The 19,228-nt window shown below is 41.0% G+C and overlaps 1 protein-coding gene across 4 annotated transcripts; it reads right to left on the reverse strand.

Moving 5' to 3' along the window:
• Positions 1-1,434: 1,434 nt before the first annotated feature.
• Positions 1,435-18,386, reverse strand: LOC113045239 (nucleus accumbens-associated protein 1-like). 4 transcript variants are annotated; one of them, XM_026205493.1, is made up of 6 exons: positions 18,245-18,386; positions 13,013-14,044; positions 10,564-10,734; positions 9,115-9,220; positions 8,934-9,031; positions 1,435-6,359 (listed from the first exon to the last, which is right to left on the reverse strand). In XM_026205493.1, exons 2-6 carry the CDS (start codon positions 14,013-14,015, stop codon positions 6,052-6,054), a joined length of 1,686 nt encoding a protein of 561 aa, XP_026061278.1. In that variant the 5' UTR covers positions 14,016-14,044; positions 18,245-18,386; the 3' UTR covers positions 1,435-6,051. The 4 variants fall into 4 exon arrangements, with proteins under 4 accessions (XP_026061278.1, XP_026061260.1, XP_026061268.1 ...); XM_026205475.1 differs by lacking the exon at positions 18,245-18,386 and adding an exon at positions 17,530-18,123; XM_026205483.1 differs by lacking the exon at positions 18,245-18,386 and adding an exon at positions 16,497-17,506.
• Positions 18,387-19,228: the final 842 nt, after the last annotated feature.

Raw genomic sequence — 19,228 nt, forward strand, 5'->3', positions numbered from 1 at the left:
TTTCCCAAAGTCGTTTCTTTTTTTTCCGAATTCAGTCCACATTCAGTTTAGATTTTGGTGAAAGAAACTATAGATTTACAGAGTTAATGTCGTATGTGTGACAAGATAGGGTAATAGACTTATTTTATTCATACAACATGGTGCAGTGGATCTATTCAAGGACATTTTATAAAACAAATAACAAAATTGCGCTCAGACTCGGTTTCTGGTTTGCAGGCTGTGTTGAAGAAAGGTTGCATAAGTTCCACACATTTCTCTGTGGTTAGGTCTCAATAAAGCTCTTAATAACCACCTAAGGTCTGCATGATAATACAGAATAGCCTGATAACAATATGGAAAGAGAACAATTAGTTATTTCGAGGTAAGAGTCTAGCTGTAGGAGAAAATCTGTTCACTCGGCTCCAGTTTAATAGTGTCTTTTGGTGTTATCTGCAGTAAACCTTTGCAATTTAAATACACACATTATATATTTTGATAATATTTACACGTATTTACATCTATAATTACTTTAATATAATTTATATTATGAATACATATATTTAATATATAAAAATAACAAATTTTTCTGAAATATTTACATGCATATAATAATAAATATACACAGTACGCATACATATATATTGTAAACAAAAAGCTTTATTTTGGATGCAGTTAATCACGATTAATTGTTTTACAGCACAATATACAGGCTATATCAGCATTATTAATACTTTAAAATGCTAAAACTGTTACACGGCACAATTATTTTCTTACTCAGTACTTTTCTCTTGCTTCCCAGTAAAAATGTCTTAAAATGACATCATATGTCTTTATGAAAATAAGTTTCTTTGGAGAAACAAAAATATTTACCTTATCCCATAGCCAGATAATTCTTCTTCTAGAAAGTAAGACTTATGTTTACTGTTCTTGCACTATTGCCAGATCTTTTTTTTTTTTTTTTTCAAGAATTCAAGAATTAAAAAAAAAAAAAATTTGTTTCCCAAGTAAATCTTGAATTAAAATTACAGCAGTCATGGCCTAATGGTAAGAGAGTCGGACTAGTAACTCAAAGGTCATGGTTCCAATCTCAGGTCAGGCAGGAATTGTTGGTGGGAGGAGTGAATAACCAGCACTCTCTTCCACCCTCAGTGCCATGGCTGAGGTGAGACCCTTGAGCAAGGCACTGAACCTGGGTGCTGCAGCACATGGCTAGCCACTGCTCCGGGTGTGGGTGTGTGTGTGCACTTGGTTGGGTTAAATGCAAGTTCAGAGTATGGGATGCCACACTTCACTTCAGAATGATTAAATGTTTTTATTGACACTCCTATTTTTCGTTTTCCTTTTTTAACATCTCAAATTAAGCAAAAACCTACATAGTATAATGTAGGTATTGAAGAAAAAAAAGTTAAGTATTAGGCTACTTTAATACACCAACAAAGAGCCAAAGACACAATCCTTTGTTACAAACTTTTATTAAGATATTCAGCTGTATCCTTTGACTTTTCTCTTACTCATTTTTTACAGTAGTTAATGTGCAATTACTTTTTATAATATTGGGTCACAGTTAGGGATTCACAAAGTTATTGGCACTTTGAACACAGACAGAATGGAGTGGATGAGCACTGGCGTTACAGGGTCACTGCATGAGCACAGCTGGGGATGGGTTACAACTCATGCTGAGAGTGCACGACTAACAATCAAACTTCATTAGTGCTTCTATGTAATATACAGTATATAGATTTGTATAGGGATGTAGTCATAGAAAGTGAGACACTGCATCGTAAAAAAAGGTTCACAACCAGTTTTTTGTTTGGATTTTTCAAGCGAGCTGAGGTCATCCCCCATCCTGTCTGTATTTCTCTGTAATTTGTGATAACATGTCCGGATGTCAATTACTCCAGCTATCACACGTTACTTTACCAAAACATTTGCAAAGTTGGGTTATAATCATCATAATCTCATTTCAGGGAAAGACTGAAAGCAGAGTGTTTGGGTGTGCTGGAAGAGAACGCAACACGCAGAGAAAGAGGTGAGAGTATCTTTATGTGGTATGTCTGTTATTTAGAGTGGAATAGCAGTGCTGCATTCTGGGTAAAGAGGCTTAGGTTGACAAAAAACGTAGTGAAAACTGCAAGCTAAAGGAAAACCTGCAAAATACAGCCAGTCCATCGCTCCGATACAGACGGGCCTGGTTTCTGCCTTTGCAGAGAGGAGAGACAGTAGGTTATAAAAAATTTTTTTTAATACATTGCTTCTGTGCTCTCTCTGGCATGCTGTCAGCGATCCACCAGGTTACAAATTCACAATAATCTACAATGTACAGTAACCCAACAAACTGTTTTACCAGAAAAGAATGACAAGACTTATGGGCAGTTCAACTCTCATGCTCTTTCTCACCCGCTCAGGCGTCTGCCATCTATCTGCTCTCCGCACTCCGTGACACAGTCAGAGTGAATTGCAAGGTGCTGAGGAGCACGTCTATGAACGCAAACCCCAGAAAAGGTGCTTTACTCGGGCACAGAGAGCAGACAGATAGGCAGCGTGATATGGACATCCCGGCCTTTTTTGATCAACACTGGGCCCTTCATTCCCACTACATACTTTCCTTAACAAACCTTTCATACCAGGTGAGGCTAAATAAAAAAAAATAAAAAATAAATCCTTTAGAGGTGAGGTGTGTCATTTAAAACGGAATTGCAAAAATAACTATTTCAAACTTATTCCATGGGTTGATGCTCTCTCAGGCTGGTTGTGATGCTCAAACAAACAGAGCAACTTTTCATTAGCGTCACAGAGCCACAGTATTACACCTTACAGGACAGAATCAACCTTAGAATTGGCTTACTTACAGTATTTTAAACAACAACAAAAAAAAATGTATACATCACCTTCAATTTCTTAGTAAGAAAAAGGCCATTTTTTTGTGACCATCAAGAGTCATCTTTCTCAGGCATGAACACCCCCTTGGTGTTGACTAAGTAGTAAATCTAAGCTGCAGTAGCAACACACAGACAGCGGGTGTCGCATAGACACAGCAGTTCCTCTCCAGCGATACATGCAGCATATGTGATCTGTGCCATCAAAATGGAGGACGCATAAACACTGGCACAGTCATAGCTGGCTAGAGGAGAGAGAGGAGCACTGCCGCTCCGCGCCCCACCCAGATACACACGCAGTTAGTCTCCCGCAGTCCTCCTGAAAAGGCACCAGTGACCCAGCAGGCCTTTAACATCTAAAGAATAGCACACATAGCACCAGTACGTCGCTCACCATGGCCCCCACTTTCCCAGCACATTAGTCAATAAAAAGAAATGAAAAAATACTCAGTACTCTATCATCAGTCAAACAACTCTATATTGTATCCTTAAAAAACTTGGCAAGTCAACTCTTTCACCTTGAATTAGTAGTAGTAGTTGAAAAGTAAATACAGTACATGTGGTCTGCTAAAAGAATGGAGAAATAAAACTGAGAAGGAGATGGATGCATGCACGTTCCCAGATGTTGATTTTGCAGGCTTGGCGAATGTTATACATTTCTACACAAGAGGCATCATTGTTTTCTGGTCCAAAAAAAGAAAATAAATGAAACGAGGTCGCCGGTCAGACCTGAACCAGATTGCATTTAGTAAGTAAACTTGCCAGGAGTTCACTTTATTTGCTACGGCTCTTAAGCCAGAAAACAAAACAAAACAAACAAAAAACTAAACAATTTTCAAATATACAAACAGCAGGTAAGCCAGACTTGGTTATGCAAAAAAAACTAAAAAACATGAGCTTAAACCAAAAGGGGTGAAAGACCTAATGCAAGCCATCAATTAAAAAGATGAGTGACCTGTTAAAAAACGTGGTCAAAATCTGACAACAGTCTCTTCATTATTTACATCAGTATTCAGCACGGCTGGCCGCAGACGCAGACGTGCATTCTGTTCCGGGCCAGATACCGACGCATACACATCCATGAAGTTTAGTCCAAAAACCATCGATTACACTCTACAAAAAAAGGTGCACAATCCACCACTCTCCTCTACAAAAAAGGTGCAAAAAGCTCTAGTTCAGTCTATGAAAAGGTGCAAAGAGGTCCATTTCCTCTGTCAAAAGGGGGCAGTTACTGTATGTGTCCCAGGAGATCAGACGCACAAAAACAAACAAACACTCATGGTGTTAATAACTCGGCATGAAATATTAAAATAGCCTACGGTATCGAATTTCTGTTTTCGTGAGGCATGTGTGTTTAAAACCCATGCCTGAGCACACATTAAGACTTCACATGCAATCCCATTCAAATCCCCATGGAAATGTGGGATATGCAAAAGTACACAGGTTACGGCAAACCCTCAGACAGGCGAATTTCCTTAAAAGCGAATAAACGCAGAAACAATCATAGCCTAAATCCCCCAATCAACAGATCACCCACATGCAAAGACAGAGTGCCAACTATGTGCAAGGAATGTATACAGATGGTGACTTGTGCGGACACAGACATGCTTGCCTAAGCGAGCACAGACAGACACACACGCACACACAGCTGCCCAAACAGGGACATGGGCAACATGGAGAGACTTAATCATTCTGCTCCTCCTCTCCTGGGACACAGGCAATGTAAACCCTCCTCCGCTCTCAAACACACACAAAGTAAGTCAGGCCCAAACCTTAAGACAGTAAAGTGACTAACAATAAGAAGCACAATCTCCCTTCCCCCTGGGCTGTAAAAGCGTGCTTGTGTGCGATAACTAGGGGATAACTGTCCTACACTATTTGTTTCTCTTAAAGGGATGGTTTATTCAATTCGGTCATAATTTACTTAACCTTGAGTCTTTTCCCACCTGTATGAATTTATTTCTTCCGTGAAACATAAAAGAAGATATTTTTAAAGAACACTTTTACGTGCATATAATGAAAGTCCAATACAACACTGAGTCCCAATGGCCTTTCATTGAATAAAAAAAACGAAACAAATAAAACCTTCTCTAGTGTTTTGTTCTTTCAAAAGAAAAGTAAGTCATACAGGTCTGGTTCAACATGAGGGTGAGTAAATGATGACAGAATTTTCATTTCTGGATGAACTATCCCTTTAATCGTTGAGGGCCGCAAATCGTACGTCTCTGGTAAAAACGGCCAATCGAATTCAGCTACGGACACGATCGTGATCGAGATACAAGCCAAGCCTTTGAAATGCAAGATAATTCTTTTGCAAAAATAGTCTTTTTTTTCTCACAATTTCCATTTAAAGCCCAATAACAAGGTGTCTCTCGAGAAACATTTAAGAAGGAAAAAAAAAAGGTTTAAAAAAAAAATTAAAACACAAAAAGAGATTTTAAAACAATCCCTCTCTCTTGAGCTCTGAAGGTGCGAGCAGATAAATATATTTTTATCCTTTACAGTCCTTAATCAGCTTTCTTCAACTCTGGATTCATACAAAATCACACAGTGGAACAAGTAGAAGGGGAAAGGAGAAAACGGCGACATGAAAAACAAAGAACGTGGCAGACTAAGATCCCACATATATTTTGGGAGGAATGGAAGGAGAGGAGGATATCAGATTCTTTCCATTTTAGACAGAACGAGAGACGGAATATGCCACCTACTTCTCTTTCTCCTCTCCTCCCTCACTACTTTCTCCATCTGCTGCTCCTTCAGATCTTATGACAAGCATTTTTCCTGTCTCTCTCCTGGGCCAAATACAATCGGCTAGTCTGACATAGCCAGGTGCTACACACTAATACATTCAAATTCAGTAGAGTGAGATCAGGGAACCTCGGACCTCCCGTCGCAATAACTTTTCCTATTTATGCATTCCTATAGCATCAGTGACTAGAGGCAAAGGGGATCTTCTGTGCAAAAGAGGGTTATTCAGCAAAAACAAAAATGATTGAAAAGAAAATGTCGCCCCTGGCTTAAACCCCTTGTGTTCCTCCTGACACTAGACCGTGCAATCTCCTCCAATCTCCTACCCGACTCTCCCTTTCCCATCCCAGGCAGAAGCAGCAGTGCCTAGAGTCACGCAGCGGGGTGGGAGGTGGGTAGGAGGTGGGGCGGTAGAGGGGATGGGGCAGGGCTTTCCTCGCCCGGTCACTCACTGAAACAAAGTGCCATTATCTCCGCTCACACCCTGCAGAGACTCGCCCGAGGATCCTCCGGTCTCCACCGAAGCGCCGCCCTCCAGGCTCGCCGTCTCGAAGGTAGGCTCACCGCTGAGGCCGTCCGCTTCCATCTTGATGCTGTCGGGGAGGAAATTGGCATAGGCGTCGCCCTCCGCCATCAGTAGCTTCAGCTTGGGGATCCAGCTCTTCCTCACCACGCGCCGAGCGTTAGTGCACATGTCCGCCGCAATGGCGTTCATCTCGCTCTCCTTAAAGCTGGTGGCAAAGTTCTGGCAGTAAACTGTAGGCATAAGGGAAGGAGACATTTCTAAAAACCAGATCACACCAAGAACCATAACTAGAAAGATAACTAGGGGTGCTCCGATCACGATCGGCCGATCGTTAATGCGCATCTCGTCAGTAAAGCTGGTTCTCTAATCAGCGGTTAATTCCATCAGGTGCGTGATTTCACATAGAGCAGCTGTTACTACACAGAGCCGTTGTTAACGGAGAAGATGCGCCAATAAACGCTGAAAATGAAGTGGATTTGCGCATCTTCTCTATTAACAACGGCTTTGCCCGCTGATTAGAGAACCGGCTTTACTGACGAGATGCGCATAACGATCGGCCGATCGTGATCGGAGCACCCCTAAAGATAACCTTCAGCGTCCACACCAACACATGATAACTTTCTGTTTATTATAAACGTGTGGGCTCAGGTATGCGGCCTGGTGCTTTAAATGCTGGGTGGATTCAGATTGGCTGTCAATGTTTTGATCATTCATAAGATGGATTAAAAAAATAAATCTGGAAGTGTTTACAACAACATCATTCCTCTTTGTCATAAGCCCCTTTCACACATACTGACTTTTCTGGTAAATGATGTTCTCGTAACAAGATTCGGGAGGAGCGCGTCAGATACTAATCAACACAGGTGGACCACAATCTAGTAATCAATCCCACAGTATAAATATCGCTGATTTACCTCTATCCATTGACGGTTTATCAGCATCCCTCCTCCACCCTATCACCTCACTTCAAGTTCACTTTATAAATAGACGAGGAAGGGGGGGGGTACTCTAGGTTCGGGCCATTCCCGAGCTCGGAGCCTTTCCCCAGACAACACGCCAAATACGCATACCATACTTCAGCTAATTATATGTAAGCGTGAACTCCTGAAATTACTTTTAAGAGATCATGTGTGAACAGCACCTTTTCAAAAAACATGTAAATACGTTCAAGGGGGAAATTTACCACTATGAGAAGTTGTATCATTACCAATTAATTACCAGTAATCTGCTCAGTTTAAACACTCAGCTCACAAATCTGTACGTGCATAAATTATTTTTTTTAAAGAAAAGCCCGACCTGAGACAGATCAGATGAAATTAGACCCAAGTCTGATGGCATTTATTTTCGAACTCGACTGGACCCTAATGTAAACAGCATTGACGTGTGCACAGCTTGCTGCCACGCAGTCATTAAAGAAAAATCCTGGTATCCTGCTGACTGATTTGGCCTCTTCTCCAGTACTTTGATTTATTTAATTTATTGTTATATTATATTATTGCCTGCCTGATGGATACAAGTTATTTCTGAGTTTGGCTTTCAATTGTGACCAATGGATTTTAAAAATAAACGTCATAGTTTGATAGTGGATTTTCCTGATGGATCTCATAAGGTGAATTCTGTTACAAACAAATGCTCCTTTTCGATGTGCACTCCTCACATAGAAAGCACACTTCTGTGATAGTTTCAAAGAATTCCAGTCTTATCGTGTCCATTTGGAAAAAGCACATTTATTTTAAATTACCTGAGACCCGAGGCCGCGAATACTGAACCCGACCGGTGTCTGAGGCACTAGTAAAAGTTTTGGACCCAAACCCCCTCAGGTCGGAAATCTGGTTTTTGAATCCAAGTAGACCCATGAAGAACGCTAGTCTATTTTGGGCCAATCATACTATTCTGACGCACTTACTCTGCACGGTGTAATTCATTTTGAAGTCGTCTAATGTGATGTCTCTGGGCTGAAAGCAGCTGCATGAATGTGAACGTTTGACACAAAAATGAAAACATCACAAAAACACTGACCTCATATAGCCCTCCATGTTTACAAACACAACACTGGGAGGTGCAGCCGTTTAGAGGTCATTTCTGGTTAATGATGTCACAGAATTTACCAGTAATTTGAAACCGATGTGTGAATTGTGCTTTATCGGTAAAAAGACAGAATGTCGTTGCCTGTGTGAATGGCACATTTTTGTAGTTTTATTGCAATTTTCTGGTATTACTGTGTGAAAGGGGCTATTGTCATTTTTGCAGTGGACTTAACCCTTTCTCACAGAATTTGATTGATTAAAAATGTATAATTGTAGTTATCATAATGTACACAATAAGAGTTGGAATCACCAAAGGACCCACAACATGATGTTATCCCAATTCAATATTTTTGCCATTTTAAATATTTTGCGATATGATGAGTATTGCGATAACATGTATACAGATATATTTAGAACAAAAAAAGCAATATAGACATGTGGTGGCATTTATTCACTTGTGCTGTTTGAAAAATTACAGTCTGAATGAAAGATTTAAATAATTTATTTGGTCGGTTTTCCCATATTATGCACGGAGCATATGCAAACTCACATTTATAATTCAGGCCCTGATAAAAGAATCTTACTTAGTGTCTGTGTATCGATACAACATTGGCATGCAAAATATTGCAATACTATGCTGTAATGACTATGGAAGTTAATAGCTAGCAGCAGCTATCTGGTTATAAACATTTTTAAAAATTAATCAACATGAGGGTGAGTAAATGATGACAGAATTTTAATTCTTGGCTGAAATAATATAAAAGAGCGGGAACTCACACTTGACTGCATGCAACACTCGGCTGTCCAGTGGCTTACGGCTGGGGTCATTGGTGGAGGAACGGATGCCGGTTCCACAGCTGTTGGCCAGAGTGCTCCTGCACATCATACAGAACCAGAAAGTTAGACGTCATACAGTTCCGCTATTATGAAAGACATCTTTGATGTTTCCCAGACTCACCTGTCAAAGAAAGCAGCCAACAGCCTCCTCAGAAGGACTTTGTGTCTGGTCCCCGCACTGACGTGACAGTTCATCAGCTGAGCTCGTGAGATATACACGCTGGTGCCTGTGGACAATATACGTCAATCTCATTTAAAAAGGTGCAAAACTTATTTTATATTCATGTCCTCAAGATATACAAGCAGATACATATTGAAAATCTAACAAATGCCTTGTGACTAATCGATTTGCATGAATGCATAAGTCCCAAAAATGAATGCTAATTGAATGAATATTAATCACACAAAGCTCAGAGAGAAATTCAGCTTTCCTTTTTAGTGCTAAAGATCATTCGTGTTAGTGCTAACTGAGACTTGTGACGTTTAAGTGCTGACTATTGTATTAACAACTGCTTTTCTATTTATGTAACTTTTCTGCACTTACGTCCTCATTAAATATGGTTGTTGTTCTACTGCATAATGTGCTCACTGCAAATACTCATTAAATGCAACTTTTCAAATACAGAATATTGCTCCAAATAAAAAGTACAATAAACTCCGTTCTGAATGGATAAGATGACTGTACATGAATACATGAAATACATGACTGTATTATGGCAATACCGTAAAAAATAATAATATTGTGAAAAATTATTATTTAAAATAACTGCTTTCCAGTTAACATTTTTAAATGTCATTTATTTAACAGACGTTGGTTATTATGTCTAAATAATGTATATAGTCCAAAATAATCTAATTCTGCATCCATGGGAGGTACCTTTATTAAAACATACACCTTTACCAAAACAATTCGAAAGCCCATTTTCTTGCTCTTAATCTAACATTTTTGTCTCATTTACATTTTTGCTTTTCACTCCGCGAGCACTTCGTATTTGTTCATCTTTTAAATGACAACTTTTTATCGTTAGTCTACTCGTCTGTTTCAATTCCTCATTTTATTTTCCACTTAATATTGCTTCATGTTTGGTCTTGTCCGAATGCTTTCTTTTATCGTATTTATAAAGCGCTTTGAGCTGCATGTTTATATATGCGACTGCTGTTTAAAGTTCCAGCGATTAGCGGAACTCCTCTGTTGTTTGTACTGAACAGATCCAGTCGGATGGCTCAGAGTCACTTAAGGCCATGCTTTACAGCTCACAAAAGCCTCCATTAACTTAGTTTCTCAACAAAACCTGTTCTACACCACAATACCAAAACATGGCTCCTCCAAACACAGTTGACCTATCAATCACCACAAGAGATCATTTGCTTCTCATGGGCTGTTGAACATGACTCAGTTGTATGATGCCGGTTATCCTCCCTTCTATAGATTAACTTAAACACTGATTTATCAGCAGATGTTTTTTTGAAATCCATACAAGGTGATATGATGATGGCTTGAACAAAAAAAATGATACTTTGGTTCTTCTCTTGCATTTTGTTAATTAGCGCAATGCGATTAGACTCAGACCTGAAACTAGCTCCAGTTTCTCTGCAGGGTCACCTTCCTCATAGAGTTTGGGATGACAGCGGTTGCCAATCTGAGCAATGAGCTCAGCGGGGAGAGAGGCAAGATCCTGTCGGCCACGCATCCTGGGCCGCGTCTCGGAGTGATCCGGCAAGGCCTCCACACGTTCACCCGCTGAAAAAGAGAAAGAAAATGAGGAGAATGGAAGTTTATGAAGATTAGAGTGTGAAGACAGAAAAAAAAATTCAAAAATCTCCATGCATGCAGTCTAGACAGCAGTGAAGATTAAACCACTTCCCAAATCTTTTGAAACAGACAGATAATGCAAAGCTCTTGGGACCAAGACTAAGAAAAGAGCTGTGAAAAAAGGCTTCAGAACACACTGCGTTTTCATGCCGTCTGAGAGAAGATGAGAAGAACTTCTGACAAAATATTTGTGAGCTCCAAACAAGCATTTAACAAAAAGCGTGAATTTAGCTATGGCGATATTCTTATTTAAGAAGCATAAAAGAAAGCAGACATTAGTTAACTTGTTAAAATGGGAACCAAAAAAGCATGAGGCTGTATACATTACAACACATAGAGGATCAAAGGAAGTGCTGGTTCAGGAAGTGCTAATTTAAAACTTAAAAACTCTGTCATCATCAAACCTGTGGGGCTTCTAATTTCTTCAGTGGAACCAGACGAAGACATTTTAACCATGTTCTGGCTGTTTATTTACCATGCAATCATGAATATGGACTGGAGCTGGCTTTTTGTGTCTTTATTCTGTTGATCAATCATTCTTTTTAAGGACTCCTTTGATCATAATGATGAATAACTCATATGAATTTGACTGACTCCCTGATCAGAACTGTTAAGGAAAAGATTATAACTGAATAATAACTCAGCTGTGGAAAAAAGTAGCAGCAGATATTTTTATCTGTAATGGGACTTGCAAATTATCGACATAGAAAATGTAGGCTTGGGGACTTTGTTCTCTCTAACGGTTATTGATTGAATTTTGAGATGTGGAAGCTGCAGTTAACTACGTCACCAGAGAGAAGAACGAGTTATGACAATTTGATTAAAAACCACAAGGTCAAAACAAGAACGAAACGTATGCTCGGTTGAATTGTTCAAAGTAAGACTAATAGCATGCATTTGATATATTTTTTCAGTCCATTTCTCAAAAAAAAAAAAAAAACTATGCTATGGCTTACAGGTGTAGGATATTACGATTTTTGATCATGGATGATTCAAATGTCTCCACGATCTGCTTTTAAAAAAATATCGTAGTATCGTTGTACAGTGCACATTCTATCAGTTTCAGTTCTGGCGCTTCGGTCTCAATATACTGTACAATGTGACTTACATTCACATCAATTGTTACTCAGCAGTAGAATTACACTCATGGGACACTACACTTCACAATCACAAAAGTACATTATTTGCATGTGCTTTTAAAGCCTTGCCAGTTAAACATTTCATTTGCGTGATGTTCTGACATGCGATACACCTGAAGTGTGCGCGCACTAAAAAGCCTGTCAAACAGCACATGATTACTTGACTAAGTTTTCTTTCGCATCTGATTGTGCTAATAGTGTTAAAAACACACAAAGTTTACATATAAGCACAGTTGGTTATTTCTAAAATGAAAGAAAACAGTTGAGAGGAAAACAGATGCAGACTCTTAAAGAGACAGCAGACTTATACTAAATATAGCTGCTGCTTGTCAAGGGATAGTCCACTCAAAATTTTCAATTCTGTCATTTTTACTCAATCTCATGTAGCCTAAACCTGTATTAATTTATTTCTTGTGCTGAACACAAAAGAAGATATTTTGAAGAATTTTTGTAACCAAACAGTTGCTGGTCCCCACTGACTTTGATAGTAGGAAAAAAAAAATACTATGAAAGTCACTGGAGACCAGCAACTGTTTGGTTACCCACATTCTTTAAAATAACTTTTATGGTCAACAGAAGACAGACAAAGATTTTTTTTATCTTCGCCCACTTTGGCCGAAATGTCTGCATTCTTCTTCATTTTATATTTTGCTACCTTGTAAGGCTTTGTTTTTAAAATAAGGCAATTAGTTTGGCTGTACTGCTCAGACAGCTTGCAAAATAGTAAAACCAACATGTCAGAATCGTGATAAAATCATGAATCATGATTTTCCTGAAAAAAAAAAAAAATTGTGGTATAATATTTCCACCATATTGCCCAACCCTAGTATGGCCTCAGAAAATCTGTATTATAGTGCACGAGTCATATGGTTAACTTCTATGGTGCATTTGCATCTTTTCTGAAGCTTGAAAGCTTCGGTCTACATTCATGATAATTGCATGGAAAAGACAAGTACACTTAAAATTCCACCAGTTCTTTACCATTGAAAATAAAGAAGTCATACAAGTTTGGAACAACATGAGGTTGAGTAAATTATTTCAAGTGTTCAGCAGTTATTTGGACTCACCCGTAGCACCCACGTTGAGCATGCTATACATGGTGTACATGTTGCAGATCTGCCTGTACTGCTCTTCAGTGCCGTCATCCACCGCCTCCTCTTCCTCTTCATCGTCATGGTAAGAGATGGGCGAATCACTGGTGTAGGCACTCAAGGTACCGGGGCTGGTGCCTTCAGGGGTGGCACTGCTAGTGCCGTTGCCATTGGTGCTGCTGCCCCCACCGTGACCCCCTGTGCCCATTCCAAGACCCATACCAAGTCCCATGCTACCTTGCTGCTGAATAGCACTTCCACGTGCCATTTCTTGGGAAAAGCGAGCCGCCTTCCTCATCCCTCCTCCGCCGGCTGCACCCGAGCCTCCACCACCTTCCCGATTGCCTCCTTCCCAGAGTCGCTTTGCCACTGGCGTGCAAACCACTGAATAGGGTGAAGCCTCCGGCTGCTCGGTCTTCACCCGAGAGACAAGGGGCAATGGGGTCAAGCAGGAAGCGGGTCGACTGGCTGCCGTCGCCACCACCCCACCTCCTCCATTAGCCGCTGTACCTGTCGCCGTCTGGGTAACGGGGCTCTGAGGCTCTGACGGAGGTGTTTCTTCAGTATGGAGGCCCTGTGAGTCACAGCTGGGTGAGCTGACTTTCAAGAAGAACTCCGTGCCCTTCTCCATAATCTGCTGGATCTGGAGGAAGCCAGCCGTGTACATGAGCAGAAACTGGTCTCCGACGTTCATGCTGAGGCGGCCGGTGTAGCAGAAGGCCAGGATCTGCTGGAAGCTCTGCGGCTGTACGGCCGGGGGCAACTCCACCACCGTAGGGGTTTTGCTGCCCGCACTGCTGTTGAAAAGGTCACGGAAGTAGGAGCTGCTGGCCGCCAGCACGGCGCGGTGGGCTTTAAAGGTGTGGCCTTTCACCACCACGGACACGTCGCAGTACAGCCCCTGCAGCCGCTGCTCGTTCAAACACTCCAGGACATTGTTGCCGAAGTTTGGGATCGCCATCTGAAGGGTCTGAGCCATGGCGCTATGGCCAGCACCACCAGACAAATCTGAGCAGCACCGGAGGAAGAGAAGGAGGGAAAGACAGATGGAAGAGGAAGAAAGAGATCTTTGTCAGCAGCATTCTCTCAGCAGCACAGTAGTTCATCCCTGAAGACTCATTGCAACCATCATCTGCTTTTAAAGCAGTAAAATAACACTGAATCCGACAATTTATTGCAAAGATACAAATGGCTACCGGCAACAGACTGTTACATTAAAAGATTAAATGTATGAAACCCCAGAAATGAGCCTGTAGGCACCTTTAGCAGACGGGCCTAGAACATGCAAACTCTGAAAAAATAATAGGAGGGCTGGCGATCCGCCTCAGAAAATCCTGTGAGCGGGATGTGACTGTTAATCTGAATGAGATGGTGATTCAGCTGAGACAGAGATAAAATGGCACTCTTTACAATACTACAGCAGGGAGGGAAAGAGGGGGAGAGAGCCAGAGAGATACTAAACCAGTGACTGAGGTCACAGTTGAGGAAGATGGTGGAAAACAATGGGCTTTGACTGACATTAGAGTCAGTCTTATTACTGCTAAATGTGACACTATGAGCAAAGCCATCATTACAGCTCACAGCCTTGCTGCTGGGGAAATTCATTACAAACGGTTAACCTGCACTTTCTACTATAAAATGGGCTGTTTAAAACTTTACTACAGAGTTTAAAACTGCAGTGCTTACAACTCCCTTATATTTAAGAAACAAATACACTCTCATTTGTTGGGGGAGATTTTGCGAATCAGCAGAATAAGTAGCAGAACTTTTTGAGAAGGCACAGACTGACATTTCGCCGTCAGTGCAAAAATTGTGGCTTATTGTTTAGCAATAATTTGGTGAAGTAAAAATACCCCTCAAACCACGTCAGCTCAACCGGCACGACAGAATAACACTTTGATGTGATATACCTCACACATTAAGATTAGCTGTACAGTGGCAGGCAGAACATCTGGGCACACATATCCCACACAAGCCATCACATTAAAAATCACTGAATCTGATCTGATCATTCGGAGCTAACAGGATGTTCGTGGTAAAAGAAGTACCCTCTTTGTCTGACTCCAGGCTCGCTCCCCCCTCCCTTGCATGCACACACACAAGCCATAGACATCAGACAAAACGGCTTGTTTACAGTTGGCCAGAGAGCAGTGGCACACATACACACTGAGAGGCCCAGGGTTTATTTAAGAAGCTTTCCCTGGGGGTTGGGAAGGAGAAGGACATCTTAGGTGTGCGAGGGGGGAAACACAAACTTTTAAAGACTTTATTCACAACCCAATCCATATGCATGAGACTTTAAAACAGTCAACATGCAATAACAAATGAGGTTGGAGCATCGATCACATGTACTTGTAAAAACACAGAGAAAAAAGTTATATCATAACACCTATATTATTTTAAACAGGCATACTCCTGAAATTTCAAGCACTTATTCTCAATGACAAATTCTTTCATTAACAGTACAGTTCGCCCAAAAATGAAAAGTCTTTCATCATTTACTTACCCTCTACATGATCCAATCCTCTATGAGTTTGTGATCCCCATTGACTTCCACAGTATTTTTACTATACTATGGAAGTCAATGGCTACCATCACCTGTTTGGTTTCAAACATTCTTCAAAATATCTTCTTTTGTCAAAAAAAAAACAAAAAAAAAGTTCTGGAACATCTTGAGGGTGAGCAAATGGTGACAGAATTTTCAGTGGGACTCAACCCTTGTAACTTCAAGGTCCCCCATGGTCAAAGTCAGAGGTGCTTTGTCACCCTTTTACTAATATACACTGTGGCTGTCAATATATAAAAAATAATTCATGGTAGCCTAATTCATCTAAAGATTTACACATTTGGTGATTTGGAGACTACCACAATGTGCCTTCTTGAAGGAAAGAAAAAATAAACACATAAATCCGCTTCCTGTGTGCTACAGAGCTATTCTGCTTAGGTGGCCTATAACTTTTTTTTTGTAAAGGAAATATAAGCAAACATGTATGAAGAGTAAAAAAACACACAGACACTTGAGTGTTTCATGTAGGAATTTTGAGTGAGAAAATGTGAAAAAAGTCAATTTTGTTGGCCTATGTCATATGCTGCACTAAAAACCTGTCTAAGTTACAGCAGGACAGTACTTATACAGTCTGTTAGAGTAACAGGATGCATGTTACACTATTTATATTACATTTACATGTTTATTACAATATCTGTTCTAAGCAAAGAAACATTTCATTATTTAATAAAATTCTTGAATATAACATGATTGAGGCCCACTTAGGAAGTTTACAGAGTGCCCTAGCAGGCCCCCAATTGAGAACCACTGATACATTTCAAAGAAAAACAGAAACCGGTCTAATACTGTGATGCCAAACCTGTGTGATGGAAACCACTAGCCGTACGCCGACACATAAACTAACACTAATCCAACAATGCAGCACAGTGATGAAGAAGTAAATAAAGAGCAAACCTTTGGCCGCCAGAGCTGCCAGTACAACAGTGTTATGAGGTTGTGTCGGTGGCAGGTTAACCGTGTGTCTGTCAATCTGCCCGTCCGACCGGAGTTCTCCTCTGGCACGGGCCTCGAAGGGGGTGAAGAACGATGGCAAAGGCGCCCACTATGAGCCACTCCGTGAGAAATGCAGCACCTACATGCGAGCGAGCACAGACGCAGCGGGGGGAAGCGCCGCAACGCACCGAGGATCGCACAAAACGAGCAAGTTTGCCGCTCTTGTCCCGTCTCTGCCAATGCACCGCACCGAGAGCGAGCTCGTGCCTACATCCTCGGGCCTAGACGGGTCCGTCTCGAGCGCGGCACCGCCGAAATGAGGGTTCGCCCCGTTCTCCACGCCACTCAGTTTAAACGGCAACACTCAAGAATCTCTAACGATTCAATGAGCAGCCGGTATTAGCATCCCTAAAATAGCCAAGTGCATACTTTTCTGTCGCGGAATTTCAAAGTTAATGTTCCATGGCGATTCCGCGCGAGTTCGGATACCCCACCTTATCTTATTTCACAGACATCAACAGGTCATCCCGGGACAAATGCACGCACTGGGGGCGAGCCAGACTGAACCAGCGCTGACAGTAGGGGGGTGGGGGGCAGACTCCGCCAATAAGAAAATGATTGAACTAACGTTACTCCCGGCCACAACAACATCAATCACGCTCAAAGTGCTATCTTCAAATGAAATGCATAAATAGAAGCCTCTTGGTAAGAAGATTAAAAAGATCCCGGAAATCGGGTTTTTAATTTAGCCAGATCTGACTCCGGAACATCTGCCAGCATGCGCATTCAGCCATGTCAGTGAGGTCGGTGAAGTGGTTAAACTTTTTGTTGGTACCATTAGTCTGTGCCCATCCCCCAGCGCACACCTTCCCCCAAAACAATGCCCCCAAACACCTCAAAGCTACTAGATTTCAGCCAAAATGCCAGGACAGCCGTTCGAGTGTCACGCAGCCTCACATTACCCACTGTGGGGATCCGAAGGAGGGATACTCACCCCTTAGCTGGAGGCCGTTACAAAGTGTTTCAATGGAGTCCGACGCGATCTCTCTCCTTCACTCTTTTCGGTCTGTCTCGCGCTGGAAACAGCCATTCATTGTGGGCATAGGCGCGAAGTCGATCGCAGAGCCATCGAGCGCGAACTCTTTTTCCAGCGGGATATGGAGCGCAGAACCACTGATCATGCATAGACTAGACATGACTCCCCATCGTCACTCAATCGCATGATCATCACAGGCGCAGCCTCAATGCCAGGAGACCTATCCAGCGTCGAGATGTATTTGCGCATAGGCTGGCACAGCAACAGCGAAAAGAGCCACCGCCTCGTTTCCATACGTGCGCAAAAAGTAGGCCATGCCTCTACGCCTGGCCAGACAGATCCCCAAAGAGAACACCATGAGCTCGAGACGACGTGAACGGAAATATCAAATAAAGTTAGCTTTTTTTAAATCGACGTTTAGTGTTTGAGAATTTTACTGCGTTGCTAAAGGATTAACGTTACTGTAGTTATTCGTAACGCATTTGCTTTTGATATCTCTCACAAATTTCATTAGAATTCCTGTATAATTAATTGTATAATCTCTCTCTCTGTCTGTCTGTCTGTGTGTGTGTGTGTGTGTGTGTAATCCTGACAACGTCAATTAGGCTAGTGGGCGATTCTTGATTAGAATTGTTTAGCAGTCCATTTTAAGTGTGAAGCATGAAATACTTACTGTAAACTCGAATAATCCATATAAGTATGGTCGCACCGTGAACAAGGCCAAAATCTGCAGGTCATATACATCTATGTGTCTGAATTTACAGGGAAAACTATACGACAGCGTGACGTCACTTGCTGACCCTATAGATGTCCTTACATTACCCCGGTGAGCTACATTTCCAATTGCATATGTGTGTGTCTGAAAAACGTGCGCACGGGCTTCCGTAGTCACGATGTGGTGAAAGTGAAATCACTGGGTTGCCAGATTGGTGTATGTGTATTATTACACTGCTTTTCTTTTCGTTAATGCTTCTGTCTCCACTAGTACAGAAGCACTGAAACCAGACATGCCCACATTATAACCTTTCAAGCGAGGGGGTTTATTTTTGGTGAACACATTTTCATTAGTCAGCTGGAGAACTGGTGTAATTTGTCTTCTGTATCATTTTTGTTACTTTCAATTAGATTTTTTGCCCCGAGGACTGTAATTTATGACCCTGATTCTTACACATTATCCATAGTCTTTGATAACTCATGTAGTGTTTCACATAATTGCCACTTTATATAGTAAGGATTAATGTGTTCAGTTGACATTGTAAGAGCTTTTTTTTTTAAAGAACTTAATAATAAAAAAATAAATAAAAAATAACTACAAACCAACAATTGCTCTAACCGATATCTCAGTTCAGATTAAATTTCATTTTCATTTTATATATATTTGTAAATAATTTTTTTCTGTTTAATCATATTGTTCTATTGAATTGGATTTAAACACTTTCAAAATTCAATTGACCATAAATATCCATTTGCAAAAAAAAAAAAAAAAATTTCCATTTTGTACCCATAATCTACCCACAAGTATGTAATTTATTTGTGGAAAGTGACGATGTAAAATGTAAACATTGGAAAATTCAAACAAAAAGTATCACTGCCCTCTAGTGACAGTATCTTGGGATGCAGAACGTTTTTTTTCTCCTTGAGAAGCTCTAAAAAAATC

Source organism: Carassius auratus, chromosome 3, assembly GCF_003368295.1.
Source record: "Carassius auratus strain Wakin chromosome 3, ASM336829v1, whole genome shotgun sequence".
Lineage (NCBI taxonomy): Eukaryota > Metazoa > Chordata > Actinopteri > Cypriniformes > Cyprinidae > Carassius > Carassius auratus.